Genomic DNA, 24,472 nt, shown 5'->3' with positions numbered 1-24,472 from the left:
AAATTGCCCTTCACAGGACAGTCTTGCATCTCTCTTGTCATGATAATTGGTCCACTTCACTGCAAGTGCTGAGGTCGCTCAATGAGTGATACGTCTTCTTTTTTTTCCCTTTTTTTAGGCCGGCAATTATTTGTATACATCATGATTGGACTTTGAGTCCTCGCCTCCCTGTTTTCTGTCAGTTTAAATTGCAATCAATACGAATTGGCAGACAATCTCCGGTTCCTCATTGACGATTCTAAATGAACGACCCTTTCTATCATCTTCACATTGATTTCATGCGAGTCCGTCTGTAATTGAATGCTCTGTTATCGCAAATATGATCCTTTGGGAAGAATGTGAGCCAAGTCGTGATTCGAGCCTAGATCCTTGTCATCCGTCCGTCACGTTCAGCAAAATTAGCATTTACCAATACATTTACAAAGTTGGAGTTTGACGAGATTGATTTGTGATTGATGATTGCTAACTGCGCGTTTCTCGCAGGAAACAGCCGTGGTGACTTTCCGCGTGCCATTTCCGCAACTCTTTTATTGGCAATCTGAAGTTCAGTCTGACCTGGATGACTCCGTAGTCTGACGTCAGTGGTCAATTGTCACAGATGTAAAACGATTCCCATAGCGGTGGTCTTTTTCATCCAACGCTGCAATATATGTTTGAGTTCATAGTTTCCAATCAGCACTGGCTTGCCGTGTTGTTTGACCATTCCCCACAATTACGTGAGACAAAGAGGGTGTCCGTGCCTTGACTAGGAAACCGTGCCCCAATTAGCGCGCCGGGTACTCCATCCACTTAAGACATATTCATGCCTCGCTTTTGCCATGAGGAAAAATGAATCGTCATACCTGCACTCACTCATAGATGCCATTGTTCGCACACAGGCGGTATCAAAGACTGCTCGCATGTTCTCAGATGAATTAACCCGGTGTCAAGGAGTTCCTCCGCTTGGTGCAGTACTTAAGCTGATCCTACGTTGCGTGGAGAAAGTGTTTTGAGTCATTGCGGTGATCGCTCCGCATTGCAGCTGGTGTGCATCCTTGTTGAGGAAAAGGGCGACGCATTGAATCTACCCCGTCTGCTTGGGTTCATGCCATCTAACTGTAGTTCTCCATGACGGTATTTCTTTATTCAGTTTCCCGCGGACTAAATTCACGCCGAAAAATGTTCTTCATCAAATGACAGGCGTCACCCAACAGGCGCGAAAGCAATATGAATCACTCGAGTTGTTTTCCACTAAGAGGTTCTGACTCATGTGCTCCGGGTTTGTTGCTGTCCAGGTGCTGACATTTTTCTCCGCCTTGAAGTTTGCGTCACAAATAACAATAGCAATCGAAATGCGTTATTCCATTGAGTGAACCAGCACCTCTGAAAACGGTTGACTGAGGCACATTCCTTCTTCAAGGTACATATGAGCCTTGAAATTGACAGAAAGCTTCCCTCCCATTGGAGCAAGTCTCATGTGTGTTTGGATTAAGATCAGCTGCTCATCAATTTCTGTGTCCTCGCTCATTTCACTCATTCAGTTGTACGCTGTACAACTGAATGAGTGAAATGTACAATAAGAGGGTACAATAAGAAAAGCTTTTAAGGCTTAGAAACCATTAGCTTGTGCCGCTTTAACGATCGTTCATTTTGCCGCAAACTGAAAAAAACAAAACAAAACTGCACACCTTGCTTCTTGTTGTTCTTCACTCGCCGGTGAGAACGACACGGCTCCTCTTAAAAACAATACTTAGAGCTTGTTAGCAAGGACCGCCTTCACATTACCGTCAGTCCAAACGAATTGACTTTGGCAAATCCCACCGCAATTATACTTAATTCATAATTAATGTAGGGAAGACAGGGGACCTAATTTACACTCGCACGATGTCACGTTCTCTGCTTGTGCTTGTCATTCTGCATAAGAGTAAACATGAGTTGCTTCGGAAAGAGGGGAGCTTCTCTTCACTTTTACCTCGGCTCGAGGGAGCACAGTGGCAGATGACTCTGCAGTTGGAAAAAAAAAATGTAAAAAGTGAAAAAACAAACAAACAACGATCTGACAATGCCGTTTAATCAAATACGAGCAGGTGCTCACGCGCGGGAATAACACCCGCATAGTGTTGGATGTGGGCTGTGTCGCTTATGGTGGATCAAAAACATGACATTCAGTTCCGGCTGAGCTATTGGAATAATCTGGATGTGTGCGCTTTGCTGTCCGAAGTGACGCTTCTGATAGACTTTGACACGCCGCCGCAGACGAGCAAAGACAGTGGCTTGGCGAAAGAACCCCACCGTACTACTGCAATCACAGCTCTGGCGGGAAGACTGACACTGAAAACAAAAAACGGTGTGATGAATTTAAGCCCATGTCAGACCATTCGGATGAAGCCCGATTTTGACCTGACAAACGTGCCTCGGAGCCAATTTTTAGTTGTCTTGACACATAGTAGCCCGCGTCGTGTGAAATACTGCACAATTAGTCATGGGGCGTCTGGGAGAAGTCGAGGAAAAGTTCGACATGTCAGAGGTTTTGTGCGTCCTGCCGCATAGTGTGGGTGGCCTGTCCTACTTGGTCCTTCGATCAGTTCTTCGGCATTAAGCAATAGGAAGGCGGTGCCCTCCGCCCGATGACAAGAGACTGCACGTAGCACACGCAGTCACAATGCGGTGTACAGTATTGAAAAGTGACAAGGGGAAATATTGGAAAGGATACGAAGCATTTCAACTTGTGCTACGTTTGCTAAGTGAAAAGCTGCTAGCAGATTAGCAAACACGGTGCCATGAAACAAACTTAACTTCTTTTTGGAATGTCCATACCGCCTTCTCCTCACCATCCAGGAACGGGTCAACACTGTCTTTTTGTTTTCCTTTTCTGAACAAAGAAATACACATAAGCACATAACGATTCAATGACTTTGACAGCTGCATGGACTGAATCTTTACGGACTTTCAGTGTGATTCCAAGACACCGAATGACACACATCCGGTGGTCTGACAGCGTGACCGTCGTGTGAACGACAACAAAGTGGTGTGGTTTGACGAGGCCATTACGCCGTTTCATTCGTCGTTTCACAACCACTTGAGGGAATAAAATTGAGTCAGCACACCTTCCAATGAACGTCAACGTACACTCAAGCGATCCTTCATTTGGTGCACTCGTGCAGCAGGGGAATGAAAGCAAAACTCACGCAACAGCTGGCAAGATGATATCATTCAAACCTAAACCCAAACAGAATATTCACACAACAAAGTAGATCTCGTCACTGTAAATTCTTCAACCAAGTTGTTGAAGAGCACTGTTTTGCGTGCTATCAAACATTCAAAACAGGTGGCAAGATTCCTCCCGGATCGGAGTGTTTTTATCCACCAAACATTCAATGACATCAACATACACCAAATCTACTTGAACCGAAATAGAGTAGCAACTCATATGAAACTGTTTTTTTTTTTTTTAGCAGAATGGTCGTAGCGGAATTTTTGGAGTGCCATGACCAGCTGAGGTCTCCAAGTGCCATTTTTGACATGGCTGATCACCCTCAAAGTTTTTCCCTTTGAAAGACGTGTTGCTGTCTCGTCTTCACATGGAATTAATTAACTGCCAAGGTTGCTAATTCCTGCGATTTAACAAGATGCAGCGTCTTCTGTGAGCGGAAGCCCACAGGAGAATGAACATTTAATTGAGAAGTCATAAATATATTTTTAGCGGTCTGGGAAGAATAAGGGACTACAATTAAATGATTTTTGAACAAATTCAAAGTAACGTTTATATCCAAGTGCATAAAAGGCAAGTTATGATGTTTGGGAACTGAAACAAATCAACAAAGCCAATGCGATACTTTGCATCATGGAGATTTTAAAATTTAATTTTGACGTGGTTTATTATATACTGCAGAATACTGAGAGAACTCAAAATTCACAGATCGTGTGGACAGAAGTGGTGTTATGGAAGCAGGGGCACAGCGCAGCAATAACTTGAACGAAAGCAAACACTCGCAAATACAAGCCGTCTGCTGGTGCTTCACAGAGACATATCAAATATGGTTCATGAGGCCGCAGTTCGATACAAGAGACAGTGGTGCCACGCGAGACGCGCCATCAGTTTACACGAGCGGAAAAGCTCGTTTCTCCTCGTCATGGTTCGGCACGATTTGCGAGTTGACACCTGCCTTTTGGACGCGGTATCTCAGCACAAAATCAACCGTCGCAATTTTCACTAATAAATAGTGAGCCACGTTAATGTGCTAAAAGGGGGGCGTGCCCAACCATTTTGGACCGATGAAAAAAAAACTCCAGCGTTTTGAAACACCTCCGTTCGGATGCATCGTGGCAGCCGGGCAAATTGCAGCCGCGCAAGCAAACGGATTGGCAAAACTGTCATCATGCAGAGAGATAATGACCCAAAAAGCTGCAGCCAAAATTACAAAGGAGTTCATCAGGGCGAAAAAGGGAGCGGAAGCTTTCGGAGTGGCCAAGGCAATCTGCAGTCACGAACCCCATGAGCATTCGACTCTTCGACTTGATCAAGAGGAGCGTAGCCCCGCAAAACAAACAATAGCAGAAAAGGGAGCTGCGGGAGGGGTGGGGGGGGGGGAAGAATCAAAACACAGCTGCAAAAATTGCAAGCAGAGGATTTAGATAAGCTACTCAATACTTCTGTCTACTTAAAATTTCTCTGTCAGAGCACAACAGGCTGGATGAATGTCAGGAAAAGCACAGGACGCAACTTCTCCGTGGTTTGAAATGATTTCTTTTTCTTTTTTCAAAAGCTTCCTCAGTCATTTGCGTCACGCCCGAGGGCGAGTTTTTCAGTCACAAGTTGTTTTCTGTTTTCAAAGCCTTTATTGAGAGAATTGGGAGCACAACCCTTTATTTCACTGATGGATCACATGGTGGGTGTCGGGGTGAATGTCATGCAGAAAATCACCTGACAGTCTTTGGCAAAGGTCAAGTTTTATCAATCGTTGCTTGTATGACCTCATTGCCGCCACAGTTCAGTCTTAAAAAATAAAAAATAAAAAAATGGAGTTGATCGGTTTTCACGTATCCCTCTGATGTCCAAAGTTGAGCATGTCAATTGCAGTGGATCGCCATATACAGCGTGAGTCCACTGCTCTCGTCGTCTACGGCAGCGGTCCCCAACCTTTTTTTTTGTCACGGACCGGTTGAGACAAGTACATGCTGTTCACGGACCGGCAATCATTTTCCCGTTTGAAAGCACCGAGAATGACAAGAAAGATAATTATTGGGTCTGGGGACATTTTATGAACAAATGTCATTAATTTTCAAACAGTCTTACTCAATAGTACGACAAAGGCAGAATAACATAAACTAACACCGTGAACTACAGTACAACGAACTAATCAGGAATAAATGAATACGCCTTATAATGTAAACGTAATCATGTATAAGTTATGATCCGGCATGTGGCGTTAGCATCGTTGCTACTTGCAAATGCGACTGACCCAGAGATGACACGATTGATTGCTGCTTTCATCCCTGCGGCTGCCGGCTACTTATTAGCGACTAAAGTGCTTGCTACTGCTTACGCGGCCAGGCTGTGCAAACTCCGCTCGCATTTTTGCTACATGTACAAACGATTCAACCGGTTTCTTTTATCGCCTTGTTTTTGACGACAAAGCACGCACGACAGCTTCTTCCACCACGTCACTACGGGAGGAACTTCTCTTGTCAAAATGGCTTCATCTTCAGAAGTCACGGCTGCCTGTCAGCTACGCATTTAGCCTTACGTTTGGTTCATTTGTTCTGATTACTTTCTGTTGAGTGCTTCTTCTTTCGTTGACTGACGGATTGTGTACATTTCACCTTACAAATCGATGTTAGAAGCAGAACTCGGATTGCCTAGAGTGGCGCAAAATCTCGCCACATCTGATAGTAAATTTTCTGACAGCTCGCAGGTCTGCACTTGTGCGGCCCGGTCCCAACAGGGCCGTGGCCCGGTACCGCTGGTCTCCGGCCTTGGCAGCCTCTGTCGGAGTAACCGAAATCCTGACGGCTATACAACTTTGGTGATAAACTATAAGGTCATCCGAGCATAAAAAGAAAGCTTGCCAGTGACACTAATGCTGAGTGATGACTCGGTTGTGCCAATGCTTTGTTTTGGGAAGCCCCGTCCTCTCGTTCTCCAGCTGCCGTATCTGACAAGCGAGTCTGCTAAATTGGCTTTAAGTGCCAGGTCGTCCCGGACTCTATTTCAGGCGCAGCCGACACGTTGAATTCATAAAACATTTAATGAAGGAATCCACACATTTACTGCGACGACTCTTATGGGCTCAGAGGAAAACAAAAAGAAAGAATTGTGTGGATCCTTTTTTGGGGGGCGGGGGTTCTTTTTTCCAATGCACACTTAACATTGGCTGATTAGATTTGCGAAAAATCTAATTTGAAAGCGTCACAGTGTGTCTCATGAGGCATTCTGGAAACTCTACCAAGCGTGTCAGATGACGCATTTGAATTATTTTCGGCGACGTATGCCAAGAAATAATTTTTGATCCAATGCATTTATAGTCACATGCGCTTGCACAAACATCCAACGCCTTGAGCATTAACTAGTTATCATGACTCCCTCATCTACCTTTCGTCAAATGGCAACGATTACCCGACGTTGTGAAGCAATGTCACTTTTCCCCCAAACAGACTTGTGACTGGTGTTTTTCAGTCTGCAAACGGGCCTTTCTACCTGCAATGCGCTTCGGGCCTGGAGGCATCCGGCCCGCAAAGCCGGGATGAACAAAACGCTTTCAAGTCGCAAGCGCACCCCTTCCAGCTCCAACTTAGGAAAGAAAGGCCTCCCAAATGGATCTTTCTCACACACCTTCTGCATCATGCACGCCATGATTTTTGTCCGAGGAGCTCATCCTTTGACCTCCCGTCTGACGACCTGTTGTGCAGCGGCGTATTTTCCTTCTGTCTTTTGTCCTTGTTGTTGAAATGAACCGTATGCTTTTCCCTTTTTTTTTTTTTAATGGTGGCTATTTTTGTACTCTTACTGTGCTTCTTGCGTCCGGCTTTCGACTAAACGGACAAAGCGATCAGGGGAAATGATGTTGAGAGTGCCCGCTAGTTATTTAGAGATAAACCCAATGCCCGGTGACACTCTGAAAAGAACATTGTTTTCCGCGTAATCGTTTTTTTGGCTGGCAACCGGTTCAGGGTGTCCCCCGCCTACTGCCCCAAGACGGCTGGGAGAGGCTCCGGCACGCCCGCCACCCTCGTGAGGAGACGCGGATTAGAAAGTGGAAGGATGGATGCTGATTGTACATATCTTTGATAGTTACAATACTTGTTTCAGATGAAAACAGCCAAAGAGCCCCGCTCAGGCAAGTGAGCGTTGTGATATTTTCGTACGGTATTTCCACAAGCACAAACATGGCCACCCGGGAGCTTTAAGATGCAATAAAGTCAACATTTTAAGCGATCGACTCTCTTTGCAGATATGCGCAAGTACGATTTTGCGACTCTGCCGTGCCGGTAACTCAATTATGTCTCTGCACGTGCACATTTAGCACAGACACCAGTGAGTCATAAGTTGGGAGACAGATGCAAAGGGAATGCACATTAGTGAAGAACATCAGTGAGGAGGAGGAGGAGGAGGAGGGGGCGGGGCAACGACAAATGATGAGGTGCCGTCGCGGCAGGGATGGAGGAGCGAGTCTCTTGCTTTGGGGCAAGACGTAAAAGTAGCTGCCGCCACCCCTTTTGTGCTTCATGGCTTGCAGCTGGTGTTTTATTTGGCTAGTCAACATGGAGGGAGGATTGTGTGCAGAGGAAAAGACGAAAAACCGAATTTGGCTTTGGTGACACCGCAGATGCGACACATTCACACTGACCTGCTTTGAAACCCATTCAGCCTTGTATCTCACATCGCGAATGTTGGGTTTTCGTCAGGGTTCTCAAAAAGTCGCAAAAGGTTGCAAACCGTTTTTTTTTCTTGTCAAAAAGAAATTTTGAACATGTTGATATATTATTTATTTTATACATAAAATCTAATCATCTGGATAGAGGGCAGCGATTGACCGGTTCGCACGTCGACCTCACAGTGCAGAGGTTGTGGGTTCGATTCCAGCTCTGGCCTTTCTGTGTGGAGTTTGCATGTTCTCCCTGTCCCTACGTGGGTTTTCTCCGGGTACTCCACTTCCACATTCCCAAAACTCTCTGAAATTGTCGCTTCATTTGATTGTGAGCGCGGATGGTTGTTCGTCTCTGTATGCCCTGCGATTGGCTGGCAACCGGTTCAGGGTGTCCCCCGCCTACTGACCAAAGACAGCTGGGATAGCACGCCTGCGACCCTCGTGAGGAGAAGCGGATTGTAAAATGGATGCAAGGTGTGATACAAATACAAAGCTCAGACAGTAAACAGGTAAATGTCAAGAAAAAAAAGCCCAATTTTCTAAAATAGTTCACATTTGGACAAAAATGAGAAGTCTCACTGCCACTGACATTATCCTGAATGTATGTTCGTGTCGAAAAGGTCGGTATTTGATATTTTCGGGCTTCCTGTTGTTTTCGGCGTGGTACTTTGGTATGTGAATGAGGTGTGACGCATATCGTAAAAAACCTCAACTACAGTCTAATACAGCGAATGAGGCGCCACGTTTGCGACTTGCGCTTTCCCACCTGGACCGAAACCAGTTGAGCTGTCACACGAGTCAAAAATTGACGGTGACTGCCCCTGACACTAATTAACGAGTGACAGTAAAAAGTTGCCTCAGGAGCCGCATAATGAGTGAACAGTCATTTCCATTCTGACCTTTTCCCGCTAAACTGTCATGGCGGTTATTTTCTTGCACATTGTCTGAGTAATGTTCTGGCATTAACTTTAATGTCATTGGTTTTACTGCCAAGCCGCCATTCATTTTGCACGCCATCAAACGCAGACGGAGCCGCTGACACCGGACACGTTCATTGATTAATACACGTTGCGATTATTTTGTCATGAACCTTAAGAGCCTCTCTTGCAAGATGCATGTATACCGGGAGGGTGTCGGTGGGGGTGGTGATAAGTCAATCATTGTTTGCCCTGTGGCAGTGGCGTCCCCTATTTTCAACATTCCTCCATACGGCAATGCGTTTGGGAACCTTTTGTCACAACGAGACCAATCAAGAGTTTATAAAGTGAAACCTGTCATTAAACTTAAAAACCTGTTTCGTTTCAGTTAATGATTGGATTTGTTTCTGCTACAATGATCACCCGGAGGCCATTACTTTACCATTCAGAGTTAATTGGCTATTTACTGTATCGAAAGAAAGCCGGAGCGCAATTACGATTAGGCCTTGCAGGTAAGAGCATTCAATGGCTTCAAGTTATTCCACATCTCCGCAAAAAGTGTGTCGTTAATGCCATTTAGGATGAGAAAATTGAGAAAGTCTTGAATTCCATATTTTAATCAACTCCCCCACCCCCATCATAAAATTTTAACGGTTGACGAAAAGCTACATTTTAACATGATCCACTAATTTGAGGAGCTTGGACGTTTTCTCAGCTTATCTTGAATGCTGGAACGTTTCAGGTGCACCCGTGGCGGTCGGAAGGGAAAATGCGGACGTTGCTGGAGCAACACAGAAGATGTCCAACATGTGGCAACTTTGCTTTTGCCCGTGTAACACGACAACCGCTGGCTTCTCTCTCTCCTCGCGCCCTGCATCGGCTCCAGTGCTGTTTTTCCATCTAATTGGCCATAAAAACGAGATCCAATTACTAAGCCAGCAGATGCCGACATCAAGTACCATGCGTTAAATGCACGGGAATGATCGCATTGTTCTTCCTTCATACCATGTTGCATATTCAGATGCTCATTACACTTTTATAGGATGTGTAAATAATGTCGGCGTCCATTCCGCCCCTCTGTTGCCGATAAAGTCAGTCAACATGAGTGCATGCTGCGCTGGCGCTAAGTGGACGTACTGGAGCAAATAATCTGCCAAGGACACCCAACGCATTTTTTGTTGTTGTCATCATCGTATGATCGTACAGTATGTTGACCAACAAGATCACCTCTCCCAAACCGTCCTCCATTTTCAAGGGCCTTCATTCGTGACTGATCATAAAAATGAACTCCTCTCACTAAAAAAAAAAAAAAAAAAAAAAGATGACAGCCACTCACTTTGAGTCCATTTCCTTTTTCCTCCATTGCTTTCTTTGACTCTCGAGCCGGATGTTGAAAAGCACCCTGGAGTTCTGTGGAGCAGCACAAGCGCTCACTTGCCGGTATCTGCTGCTATTTGCATTTGATTGACAGGTGTGTCATGGCCAGTGACACAGTGGGCAGACCCCCAACTGCCAGTTGTCTTTGTGGGGCTGACTTGAAGCCGCCGACATGGATTGTCTGGCCAACACGGAGAACATGCTGAATTAGAGAAGTTGACATGGTAAATCAGCCCACTTGGCTCTCGGTGGACTGCTGTGAGCCATGCAGATCCGCCGCGCACCAAACATTGCGTCACACTTATTCACCATTTCTACATTCCCGGACTGCTACGAGTGTTCTCTTTCAATGGCAGAAGCTTACTTTTAACAAAATGACCAAACATAAGCGAGCGCAAGGACTCTCCTCAAAAGCGATGGTGCTGATTATGATATGACGGTATGAGCCGAAGATGGAGGTGCTCGGTATGGAGGTGGAAGGGTACACAGAGAAAGCTCTGAATGAATCCAATCTATCGCACGCTAACAAAAACGATGAACATGTTGAAGAGGGAATCTGCAGTCATGTCGACCTGTGACAATTTGGGTACTGTTTTTCGCGAGGATCGTCATTTTTGAGTCGGACACCTGTGCTTTAAACAATTGATTCTGTCAAATTTTAAGAGACGATAAGCCTCGACGGAGAGCCCAAAAATGAGTGAGCCTAATTCGTAAATGCTCTCGTCACCTGACATTCAGTCCCATCCAGGTGGACATGGAGACAAATCGTGATGCGAAGGAGATGTTTTAGGCGGTGCATCCTCGTAAACAGACAAGAGGAGAGCGAGCAACCCACACTGTCGGAAAGATGGCGAGGGAGGGAGGCAGGCAGGGAGAAAACGGGATTGTTTTTGATTAAGCCGATCACAATGCGCCCAAACCAGGAAGACGATACATATCCATGCTTGGCTGTCTCTCAGTGGTCAGAGTCAGTCACTCCCACCCTGACCCTCTTATAGCCAGGAGCTCTAAACACTGCAAAACCGATTCATTAAAATCTGCTGTTAGCGAGAGGACACACACACACACGGATGAGCAAATGGACCACGGCCAATTATGTGATTCCCTGCCAGTTAGAAAGAGATTTAGGCAATACGCATCTGAGGAGGGAGCTCGCACTCACCGCGGCTTATTTGCACACGATTGTTGTTTGGAAGCAAGCGTATACGTTGTCTTAACGCAGCACATGAGGCTCCTGTGCGACTCATACCAGCACGGCGGTCACGATACACGGCGACGAGTTGAAATGCACAGCCGCTTTTCAATGAAAAGAAAGGCGCCGTTGATGCAAAGTCAGAACAATGGAGGACATGAACAGAAAAAAGAGAAGAAAAATCCTCAATTAAGCAGGGGTCGACTGAAGTTTGAAGTTGTAATATCATCATTCAACACTAGGAGACAGCTACGTATTAGTTGTGCTATATTCCAACGTGAGTAGGCCGAACAATTTTTTTCTTTTGTGGATTTGGATTGATTTACAAGACAAACACAATAATATAAACGTTTTGAATGAGTTAGTTTTGGAGAAAATGAATTCTTGCACTTAATGCTGTTTTCTTGTTCAGCAGTTTTGTGCCATCCTTGAATTGCCATTTTTATGGAAGAGAGCCCTGAGCGCGTAGTTATTTTGTTGTTGGGTTAGCATAGTGCATTGAAAAATGTTAACAAATGAAATGTATTAAGAACACGCATTTTGGATAGAGGATAAAGATATCAACTTTAGGATGCCCGGAGAGCAACTCAGATTTGATATTTAAAGTGCCATTTAGGAGTATGTTCAGTTTGATTCAGCAGGTTTTCTAAATTTCAAGCAAATATCAGTGAATTGGTAAATGCAGATTCCCGTCAGAGACGCAAACATGATGGAAAGGAGTACAGATTGTTTTGTTTTTCCCCCCCTCTTGGTTGATGCACCTCTGGAATAGCCATTCCATGTCAATTCCACGTTCTGACAGCATAAAAAAAAAAAATCTGAAAATTACCATTTCGGTCCTGTGTTGTTGTTTTTTTTCTTTCTTCGACTTATTTGCGTTGTAGCACCCGAGAGATTATTTCACTGCTTGTGCAGTGACGTGTTCATATTCCAAAATATTTGGAGTAGAACGGCCATTAAAATACGCTTACGCGGTCGTGCAGATTTGGCGCCCCGGGGTTGGAATTGATGGCGAAAGGCCAGCTCACATTAAGAAAAGGACTTTATGGCAGCGAACAGAAGGCCGGCTCCAAACCTGCCGCTTTGAAAATTCATTGCCGCAGCAGCTGGGGGGGACGAGTGAAAGGTTGATGGCAAACTCCCCTCCAACATTCTAACTAACAGCTCCCCTTTAAGTCCTTCTGAGCTTCGTTAATCCCTAAATGCCTCAAAAACCCGCATTAGGGATTGATTGTACTGTTTATTTCTCTCGATACCTCGAGGGCATCGGCAATGCGTTTGACGTGAAGACCAATCGATAGCGCACTCTAACGTAACCTGGGTTTTACATCCAGCTTGACTTTTCCTGACCGCCAGTTCTGGGCGGTCCTCGCGTGTGGGTTTGAAAACACATTAAGCTTCTCAGGCGACGGACACTTTATCTTCCGGAATCAGTCTAGGATGTACATACATAATGCATTCCAACACATCATTAGGTACAATAATGTAGTTGTTAGCGCGGTCGCGGCCCGTCATTAGTGACACTAGCCGACCTCGCGAAAGCCTCTGCGGCCATTCAACGTCCCGCATTCTGACCACATCGGAAGTACAAGAGACTCTTTAAAGCAAAACATCCTCCGGTTGAAGCGATCGTTGTGTTCCGGAGCGCCTGCCTTCTTCCTTTGCAATCTCAAAGCCTTCAAATCCGACAGGTTTAGCGTCGACTGAGTGATTTAGATTGCGCTATTAATGGCATCCCGGAGACGCTCGATGTGGACCGTTGGCCCCACTGCACTTGACTTCATCTCATTTAGTGGCACGATGGCTGGGGCGCTGCGGATAGCATCTTCTGCCTTTATTAACGCTGGATTACCTGCCGCAGCCCCTCTGTTGACTCATTTCAATCTGCGCTAAAATTAATTTGTATCACTTTAGGATTTATCACAGGCTCGCCTTGGCCCTTTACTGCCTTTCTCGCCAAGCATTTTCTTTCAGTCGTGTCTGTTTGTTTTGGATTTTTTTGACAGCCCCGGCCGGCTGGGGTGAAGGGCGTTTCCCTCCATTAGGCGCACCTGTTCCGCGTTGACCAATCAAGCCCGCCGTGTGTTTCCGGACTGCCGAGCTGCCGAGTCATTGGCGGATTTTGCTCAAGTGTTGTTTTCGAGAACTCTCGTTCTCGTTCATGGTCATTTTGCTCTCTTAGTTCCTCGTTTTGTAAGTGTTGGTGTTATTGAGGCTTTTTCATCTTGTTCTTGTTTTTCATGTAAATTGGACTATTGTCGTTTTGTTGTTACTTTACCTTGCCTTTTGCAAGCACTTTTTGCTTATGCCTTGTTTTCTCCTGGCTCCTTGCGACTTTCTGTTTAGACTGCGTCAGTTTTGCGTTTTCGATCATAAACATTTTAGGTCATAGGTGTCAAACTCAGGTCCTGGAGGGCCGCTGCCGTGCATGTTTTCCAAGTCTCCCTGTTGCAACACACCTGATTCAAATGAACAGGTTCAATGTCAGGCTTGCGCAGAGCTTGCTGATGATCTGATCAATTGAATCAGCTGTGTTGCAACAGGGAGACTTGGAAAACATGCAGGGCAGCTGCCCTCCAGGACCTGAGTTTGACACCGATGTTTTAGGTGTTCGCCTTTTGTCTATGTCTGCATCTTGGGATCCAAAACATTACAAACATTTTCCCTAAATTGAATCTTAAATCCTAAAATTTCTAACATTTATTCCTGATTCTTTATTATGATGATGATGATTATTATTATTATTTCATTTTATTTTAAGAGTATGTTTTTGTTTCACAGCAATGATTCTCGCTTGCACTGGCCAGGACTCAGTGCTGGTACCTGAAATAATCACTTAATGTTCTTGCAAGGCTGCAGTTGCGTTGAGCCGATTGTGCAGGAGTTCCGTCGTTTCACGAAGGTGACCGAGTGCGATTTGTGAATGGGCGAGGGAGCCGAGGGAGCGCGGGGCAAGGAAGCAGGGCCCTGAGTGCTGAGCAATGTGTACATGAAACTCGCTTATCTCCAACACCATCTCCTAACAAAACACCAAACATTTATGGACAAAGCGGCTAAGCCCTCCACAGTCGGGGGAGCAACTGTGTTTACTTGTTCAGCCACAGCTTTGTACTTTCTCTTCAGCCCACCTAGTCGTGTGAATGGGCTTCTCTTCACTTTTGTATTTCTTTTCCAGGACGTTTTCAACAGAGTTTAAATGTTCAATTGTGTGTGTGTGTGTGTGTGTGTGTGTGTATGTATGTATATATACAGTATATATATATATATATATATATATATATATATAATTATCCATTTTCCGAACCGCTTGATCCTCACTAGGGTCGCGGGGGGTGCTGGAGCCTATCCCAGCCATCTCCGGGCAGTAGGCGGGGGACACCCTGAATCAGTTGCCAGCCAATCGCAGGGCACACAGAGACGAACAACCATCCACGCTCACATTCACACCTAGGGACAATTTAGAGCGTCCAATCAGCCTGACATGCATGTTTTTGGAATGTGGGAGGAAACCGGAGCACCCGGAGAAAACCCACGCAGGCCCGGGGAGAACATGCAAACTCCAAACAGGGAGGCCGGAGCTGGAATCGAACCCGGTACCTCTGCACTGTGAAGCCGACGTGCTAACCACTGGACTACCGGGCCGCCCTATATATAATTAGTTTTTCATTATTATTTTGGGCATCTTGGTGGTCCAATGGTGAGTGTGTCGACCTAACAGTGCAGAGGTACCGGGTTCAATTCCAGCAGGCCTCCTTGTGTGGCGTTTGCATGTTCTCCCCATGCTCGGTGGGGTTTCTCCGGGTATTCCGGTTTCCCCCCATATTCCAAAAACATGCATGGCAGGCTGATTGAACACTCAAGATTGTCCCTCAGTGTGAGTGTGAGCGCGGATGGGTGTTTGTCTCTGTGTGCCCTGTGATTGGCTGGCAAAGGTTCAGGGTATCCCCCGCCTACTGCCCGAAGATGGCTGGAATAGGCTCCAGCCCTCCCTTGTGAGCGTATTGGAAAATGGATGGATGTTTCATATTCTTCGAAAATATTTCTTAACTTCTACCTCTCACACAACACAGATGCTCTGTCATTTCCATTGTTCATTTTGTTGCATGTAGTGGTAGCTCACTGTTGATGTTATTAGGTCGGAGTTAGGTGATTTATTCATTTATTTATTTTTCTGCGAGCTAGGAAGCATTTTAGGTGTTCCGAGAGATCACCGCGATCCTCTGGTTGAATTTGAATGAGAGAAGCACGCGCCGTCGTGTCATGTTGGTGTGTAAATATTTAAGCCAAATTGCTCAGTGAGAAGAGAAGCAAAGATAAGGATTTTATAAGATAAGATAAGATAAGATAAGATATCCTTTATTTGTCCCGCAATGGGGAAATTACAATCAGAATTCAGAAAGGAAAAACGCTGGGTAGGGAGAGGGAAAAAAAACCCACGCTCGAACTATCGTCTTCCGAGGATAATTTAAGTCCAGGATAAAAAAGACCCTAGCACATGAATAAGCCTTAGACAGTTACAACAAGTCACAAGACATAACATGTATAAGGGGGGGATGAATGGGAAGGGGGGTAGGAGGGGTAGGGTAGGGTAACCGTGACCCGTCCGAAATGACCAGCTGCACGGATTCACACGAGCGCTCTGCATGTCGAACCACGTCACGGGGGGAAAAAGAATCGGAGTGATGAAGACGGTGATAACAAGGATGTGTATGCGCGTGTGGTTGTCCAGTTATGTATGTGTATGCGTGTGCAGGTCATAGCTGCTTCGTCGAGGTCTGCTCATCATGAAGACAGTCCCGGCTTATCAGTCCATGGCCGAGAAGGAGGGGGGTTGGTGGTGGGGGGCCCTAGACTCCATGCGTATTTCCATCCAGGGGAAAGGCCAGATAGCGTTGTTTGTTTTGGAGAGACGGCCGCCAACAATTCCAGACAGCCTTGAGTCCTTGGTCTGTATCTCTCACTGGTGCCGATCAGCCAATCCTCAATTCCTTTTCGAAGCGAAAATTCCAACGTCTCCATGGTATTATCGATCGCGCGGAGTCGCTCCAAACCGCAACAATATTGCGGTTGAGCTCAGTCACCGCTTGAGTCTGAGTGTTGGACATTCGCGCCAAGCCATCCAGAGTGACCGGCAGCTTCTTCACTTCCAATATATTTTATATTTGTATTCAAGTTATTTACTCGGGTCAATTTCTGTTCATGTGTTTTATATGTTGTGGATTGCATTTCGTACAAAATGAGTAGTGCTACAATACTTTTTTTTCTAAATCCAATCCATTCTCTTTTTGCCTTTTGCTTTTGGCTCAACATTTAAAAAACCCTTTGTCAGATTTGAGTTTAGGTTGACTGAAGACTCCAAATTGTCCTTTGGTGCGATTGTGGGTGTGAATGGTTGTTTGCCTCCGTGATGATCCAGTATGTGCCCTTCAATTGGCTGCCTCTCGCCCGAAGTCATCTGGAATAGGCTCCAGCACCCTTGTGACCCGAAAGAGGATCAGAGGCTTAGAAAATGGATGGCTGGATTTATTTTGGAACGTGGGAGGGAACAGGAGTACCCAGGGAAAACCCACACAAACGCTAAGAGAGCATGCCAGTGCCACACAGATATTCAACTGTGAATTGAGGCAGATACGATTGACGCCACACGATGATGCCTTTGTCATGTCCTCTGTTGAAATTAGCAGGACAAAGTTTCGGACTCATCGTGTGTGACAGAGACAGATCTTATCGGCCTTCATTAATCGAAGACACCGTTTCAACGCTGGACAAACAGCTTTGCCCCTTCCGCATGCAGCACCGTTTCGAACGGGACACCACCAACAACATATGTAGACTGTCGACCGTTTTTAGGCTTGGGTAGTGGACACAAGACCTTATTTGACCTCACTTTCCCGTTTGGCAGTTTTCTGTCCAAGAAGCATTATCGTCATCTCATTTGAAAAATGCTAACATCAATTGGTACGGGAAGCAGTGCTGGGACAAGTGGCTGTTGAAGGGTTGAAGAGCATTAGCTTAAACACCTGAGCTACTGGTAGCAGCTGTTCCATCTCCCAGCTGGTTTGCGCTTTGTCCCACCTGGCATTTGCTGGATTCAATCTTTCTCTCATTTTTTTTTTCCCCAGCGCAGCAAAGACTCCAATAGACTCTGATAAAGAGAGGAGTTGAGCAATTATATGTCTTTTCCTTGGAAGCCATTCTGTAGAACGCACATCCGATACTATGGACTTCATTTTACTTGAAATCACGTGCTCACTTCTCTGGGGCTTGTTAAAATTGCAAAGTCAACTAAAACGTTGCAAAACTTTAATGAGAAATCTGACTGGCTTAAAAAAAAATCTATTGGAGGGAAGAACCTATGAGGCAGTGGTTTGAAACTCAGGTCCTCGCAAGCTGCTTTTCCGCCTGTTTTCCAAGTTTCCCACCTCACCTCACATGATTCAAATCATCAGCTCACCAGCAAGATCTGTCGAGGCTTGCGAATGGACCCCGATCGTTTGAATCAGGCATGTTAAATTGGGAAACCTCTAAAACAGGCAGGACAACGGCTCTTCGGTTGTCTACCTCCTGGTGTAAGGAGACAAAGACGGAGAAGGATGGTGACGAGGCACACGTTCAGCATTTTACGTTTGGTAGGAAAGCTTTGTGAAATGGGTGCTGTTGCTTTCCCCTCCTGAATAATTGGAGGTGATGCCTTCCACACGCGTTCTGTCTGCCCGCCTTGTCGCCTGTGTATAATTGCATGCAAAATTGTATAATGAAGTGCCGCATTTGCACCAGGAGGCGGGGCAGAGAAAGAGAAACACAATGTTTGGCCTTTGGCTTACTTTTTCAAACTGAGCCGCGCACATTCATTTTCCAAACAACTGGTTGTGGGGAATTCTTCACCAAAACACAGACTGTGACAAAAAGAGAACGGTGAGTACAAAGTAGCCGTCAGAGAAAAGGACACTTGCTGCGCAGCTTTTTGAATGGGAGAATATTTGAATTTATTCTATTCACATTAGTGTCCATTAAGGTAAAATTCTCTGCACATTGCTGAGGTGTACTTTGTGTTGCGATCTACCAAGACAGCCTTGCTCGAGGGCACCTCGACAATTGCAGGCACGCAAACGAGCATCTCTCTAACGAGTTGCCAATTCCAAAAAATTGACTCGTGTCCTCCAAATCCAAACCCCAAGACCTCAGCTATGACCGTCTAAAATCAAATAACTGAATAGAAATAATAATTTGGTCAATTTTTTTTTTATCAGGATAGCCGTTGCATTGTTTCCTGTAGTGTAGATGCAGATGGACAGACAAACAGTCGAGTACCTAAACTGAAGTGTCTGATGATGATTAAACAGAGGAGGGAACGAGCGTCTTACCTTCAGGTTGCTTCTGAATGACATTTTTTCATGTTGTTATTCGAATCTTATTTTATATTATAAGTCAGGAACGCAGATGACCAGACAACACAACTCCTCTGATTTCAGCCTGATGTCCGGGGGGACTTTCCCCACGCAGGACCACTTACCAGGCTCATTTGTATTAGCACCGCTTCAGCTTCCACGTCATCAGGCTGAAAAGGAGCAGTGCGCCATGCCAGCACAGGGTGATTACAGCCTTAATATATGAACCCAGATTGGGCCATATCCAGGGACAAGTCCCGCGAGGCTCGACTTGATTTGACTGCGCTCCGAGTGCCACCTATGAAAGTTCCTTCATGCGGAATTTGCTCATTGCCCAATTTGAAGTCCTGCAAGGGGTTACTCAGGGTAGGGATACGGACCCCTTCTTGTTTTGCGTCGCCAACCCGTGACAAAATGGCAAATTGACCTTCACATTTCACAACAAAGAACAACAATCACTTCGATAGAATATGTCAAACGGTCACTGAATCAACTTGAAAGTGAACAGGCTGGCATTTGGCACAATAGAAACTCACCAGGAGCGCACACTCGAGGAGCTTCTGAGAGAATCCACAAAATTGCGGCTTCTTGCCATCGGGGAGGCTTGGCTATGTCCTCGGGCTGCTTTGCTCCATCCGACAGAGGGTTTATTTCTGTGCAGCAACGATGGGGAGCGGGCCAAAACACCTGACAATAGTCACAGGTGTCGTTTGCTTACTGAGATTGCCTCAAGGTTTTGCAAGAAAATGCTCTGATGAAAAGTTTCCATCATTTATATCTTTTATATATATATATATATATATATATATATATATATATATATATATATATATATTGTTTTGTGGGGTTTTTTTGGACCACACAAAAAGCAATGCCAGATCGGCCTTAGTTCCTAGTCATTCTCAGTAGATTATGTTTTTATTAGTTGTTTCCCTGATTAGTCACTTCATTTGAACATAAGGGCGGAGAGAATTTTGTCGCCATGCAATTGTTGTCCTTGAGGCAGTACAGCGCAAGACGCTAGAGGTGACGAAGACTTTGAAAAAATTGTGAGGGTTCGGATTGTGTGATTGTTGTATCGTTATCGGTGCCTTAACCCGACAGCATGAAATATTTCATCAAACAAATGCAAACAATCGAGTGATTCATTAGAGCTCCTGAATCTTATGAGCAGTCACGAGTTGCCAAACACCGCTCTTTTCTTTGTACCGCACGCACAGACACGCGCACGCACATAGTTAAAAAAAAAAAAAAAAAAAAAACTTGTTGGTGGAAGGATGTAGTCTTGTGATGTCAGGGAAGAGTGCACACTGTGATATCGCCGATGTAATTAAACAGAACTAAAGGTCTGCTGTGACTCGCATGCGTTGGCAGCGCTCGGCTAATGGTAAAGCTAATTAAAGTGTGTTTTATCCCCCTAATGAAACTCATCTCCTCGCCCACAAGTTCAGCGGAATGACTTTAAAGGCCCATGGGGAGATTCAGCACGATGATACGACTTCTTACCTTTCCATGTTCTCTGTAAAAAGCGTTATCGACAAGGGTGAGAATGTGATTAGAAGCTGAGTTCATTACTTAGGGCGAACCCTTTTTCTCCAGTGGTCACGTGGTCGTTGTGTTCCGACAGCAATTTTATTGCCAGCGTTATTATCGGCCTTTGATGAGATTCCCTATCACTTTGTTTACAAGTGATACAATTTCTTTTCAACTTTCACTCCTACAATGCAGGAAAACAACCACAAGATGGCACAGAATATACAGTAAGTATACTGTATACAACATTTAGCACAGTGTAGCATCAAAAAAAAAATAAAACAGACTACCCTTTTTTTTTGCAGAACAATAAAGGAGCTGATTATGTATTAGTTGTTAAACTTTACATACTGGAGAAAATTTGTTCAAGTATTTTGAGTCTGGGGGCAGAGATCTGCGCTTGTGAATAAGTTTCACATCCGATGTCGCCTTTGCCGATGCCGAATCCGAGTTGGACGCCGCTGCCTGGATGAGGGCTACGCCTTCCGTCTTTGTGCTTTAGCCCTGCGTCGATGTTGTTGATCTGGGTGTCGGCTAACGACAGTGATTCATGCCTGAGGTTTCATACGGAGTACGTAGCCTCATTACGCGCAGCCATTTTGAGAATCAGCAGATAATTATGGCATACATCAAGGACCTCGTGGGGCCCACAAGATTCAGTCCGTTCCACTGACTTCCAGTCTCATCTCGGGCACGGGGCCCAAGAAATGCGACAAAAAAACAAACCAAAAAAAAATGGATGCTGCAATTGTTTGTGACAGTATTTGCTCCTAATTTAGCACGCGGGATTTCCTTTCGAAATCTCACTCATTTGTACTTTTAATTGTTCCGCCATGACAAACTGTTCCACATTATCCTGCTCCTGATTGATCTCGATTCAGTGCAAGGTGTACAAGCGCTGGGCTCCTTTGAGAACTGGAGAAGAGTTTTACATTCAATGATGAATTGCATGCTTGTAAGTCCGGTATGTTGCTTGACTTTGCCCCAGTGCAATGTACTCGTTGGATTTTGTAAAAGATCTGCACAAATAACTTTTTTTTTTCTTAACGTACCATTTTCTAACTTTTATTTTCTAATCTTCGTTAAAGGGAACGCTAACGCGCACCCGAACTGAACTGAACCCTGAATATCTGGACCTACGTCCCCGAGCTGAGCTCAACCCTGAATATTGGACCCCTTGCACACCCTTAGTGAGTACAAATTGTCCCATTTGTCATGAATCACCATGCATCCAAGCATCTCATTCAATTATCGATGCATCGTACGAGAATTTGGCTTGTGAAGTTGAAGTGACTTGTTGCAAATCCAATGTTTGCCTCTCATTCAAGCATGCTTGGTCTCGTCCTACTCCCTTCATACACCAAGTCTTCTTCACTCATTCGAAATTGTCTTCCATTGTCGTTACAACCTCATTCGGCTCATCGCTTGACGTGGTGAAATTATGCCTGTCCTTTTTACCGGAGTAATAAGTACCGGTCTCATGAAGGGCAGACTTGGAAAACATAGCCTGATCGTCTTCCGGCGGTTTGTTGCGCATGCACGCGGGAGAATGTTGACGTCAGTTTCTCTGACTTTTCCCGCTATCAACACAGGCAAGGTTTCTTTATTCACATTCCATTATGAACGGTCTCGCCACGATAATTTGCTTCTGTGCCTCGGTGATCCTCTTGAAAGCGCAGCTTTTCTTTTCTTGATCTCTCTCTATATGCACCTGACTGATGATTGCCCACGGTGATTACGATCCCATGGAACTGCCATAATATCCTACAAACATAACGCCCACGCGTAGCACGTGCGCTTATATAGAAGGTCCGCAAGGAGAAGAAAGAGGCACAGACAGACGGCAACATAATGATGTCTACAGGGTCCATATTAACCCGTTTTCTGTCTACCTGTGATGCAAACGCACCTTGTGCCAACATGGTGGCTGAATATTTTGGCGTGTTATTGTAATTGCTAAGCCACCGCCAATATTTGTGAAAAGATTCTCTTCCTCAATGGGAATTATTCAATTGTTCATTTATTTCTTTTAACGGGGACCTGCTTCCTGCCACTGTTTTTGCCCAAGGTTTCAGTTACGTGTTGTCAAGATAAACTTAAAAAAAAAAAATCATAAAATATAAGACGTCCCCACACCACGGTCAGTTGCTAACTGCTTACTCCAGTCCAACCTCTCGTTGAAGTTCCCCGTTTACGTTTCCACCCTTATCCATCCATCCATCCATTTTCCGAACCGCTTGATCCTCACTAGGGTCGCGGGGGGTGCTGGAGCCTATCCCAGCCGTCTTCGGGCAGTAGGCGGGGACACCCTGAATCAGTTGCCAGCCAATCGCAGGGCACACAGAGACGAACAACCATTCACGCCCACACTCACACCTAGGGACAATTTAGAGCGTCCAATCAGCCTGCCATGCATTTTTTTGGAATGTGGGAGGAAACCGGAGCACCCGGAGAAAACCCACGCAGGCCCGGGGAGAACATGCAAACTCCACACAGGGAGGCCGGAGCTGGAATTGAACCCGGTACCTCTGCACTGTGAAGCCGACGTGCTAACCACTGGACTACCGGGCCGCCCTGTTTCCACCCTTATAACGTTCACATTTCACAAGTCCCGATTTCACACCACTCATTTTCCATTTGTCTGCAATTAGCTTTCTCTGAAACAATTAGCATCTACAAGACGCATTACACATCACACACTGACCTCGCGCAGTAACAGTTTTGGATGGAGAGAAATGTGCACCTTTCTCCCCATCCAAAATCCAGAAAAAAAATTATTGTCAATACATGTCATTCAGCATTATGACAGACTGTTTTTATATTTGTTTTATTCTTAGTTTTTTGGTTTTTTTATGTTTTTTTTTTCTTGGGTGAAGCGAATGACAGATTTTACCTTTTGGCGGTACGGCGAGGATCCTGGTTAAAATAAAAAGAAAAAATGTTTCGATAATGTGTGAATTTCAGAATAGTACATCAAATAATGATTCTATCAGAACCAAAGGCCAAATAGCAAATCGGGATTTAGAGGGTGATTCCGAGCCTGAGTCTGTACAAAACGTTTTACCACAATGAAAATAAAAAAATTATATATATACAGTGATTCCTCGCCATTTCGCGGTTCGTTTATCGCGGCTTCAGTGCATCACGGATGTTTTTCAAACATATTCATAAAATAAATAAATAAATAACTATTTTTTTTCATATACATGGAGTACAGTACTGTATATGCGTGACTCGCTTTTGTTTTGCAGCTTCTCGCGGATCGTTTGCGGACTTTTTGCGGACTTAAAAAACAACTTTTTTTTTACCTGGATATGTTTATTGGTCGCTAGTACGCGGATTTTCGTTTATCGCGGGTGGTTTTGGTCCCCATTAACCGCGATAAACGAGGGATTACTGTGTACAATTTGCATCCAAATGTTGTTGCATCAAAATAGCGTGGTTCCATGCATTTTGTCTCAATGTGTTGCTTTGTTTGACCAGGTATTATCTTGCCGCCTACCTTTATTCTCATTAGTTGTGCAGACATGAAACATTTATCACCTGCGCTCTTGTGGCTTGAATATCAACACGTGGGGATGGCTCACAAGACAGCAGGACACTGTCAGCATAGACAATGGAAGTCTCACCTCGCCGAAAACTCCCGATAGGACGGAAACAAGCCCTCGGGTACCGTCTTGTGTTGCACTGATTAGACCAGAGTGGCTCCAGTCAGGCGTCAAACCACCGCACATCTCCAGAATTCACTCGCAATATTCCCAGCCTGCGATGACATTTTATCTTTCTGTGGTCATGAGCACGAGATGCTTTTTTGATTTAAGACTTCTGGTCCTTCTCACATAACAAAACCCTCCTCAGGCTGTATTTTTTGGGGGGTGATAAATGCAATTTAAAGTATACTGGGAAAATGGCAAAAGCAGGATTTGCTTGGTTGTTGATATCCATGTGCGATGTTCCAAAATGGCGTGTGGAGAAATTGCTGTTTCAAAAGGTTTCAAAAGTTTTGAAACAGGAAAACCGCTTGGATTAGTACTTTGGTCATCAAAACAGCTCGTTGTCTCTGCTGGCTTGAGAATGTGAATACGTGAATTTCATGACGACTCAAACGTTGGTTACACATGATACAACCACAGATGGAACCGAGGTGGAATTCATGTATGCAGCCAGTTTTGTGAAAGTCAGCCGTGACTTTGCTCCATTTGGGCTGTGCAGCCTCTT

General features: G+C 45.1%; 1 protein-coding gene across 6 annotated transcripts in view; it reads left to right on the top strand.

The window, feature by feature from the left end:
• pcdh9 (protocadherin 9) overlaps positions 1–24,472 on the top strand; it is a 153,194-nt gene that overhangs the window by 26,011 nt on the left and 102,711 nt on the right. For 3 of the 6 annotated variants that reach the window (XM_086107856.1, XM_086107854.1, XM_086107858.1), the window contains exon 3: positions 21,343–21,444. The exons of the other annotated variants lie outside the window; for them this stretch is intronic. In XM_086107856.1, the coding sequence (XP_085963982.1) occupies positions 21,343–21,444 (102 nt within the window). The remainder of the gene's footprint in view (positions 1–21,342; positions 21,445–24,472) is intronic. 6 annotated transcript variants of the gene reach the window in all.

This window comes from Hippocampus guttulatus, chromosome 3 (genome assembly GCF_054856545.1).
Source record: "Hippocampus guttulatus isolate MCC_2025c chromosome 3, RoL_Hgut_1.0, whole genome shotgun sequence".
NCBI classification, from domain to species: Eukaryota; Metazoa; Chordata; class Actinopteri; order Syngnathiformes; family Syngnathidae; genus Hippocampus; species Hippocampus guttulatus.
This window is presented reverse-complemented; position numbering and strand designations above follow the sequence as displayed.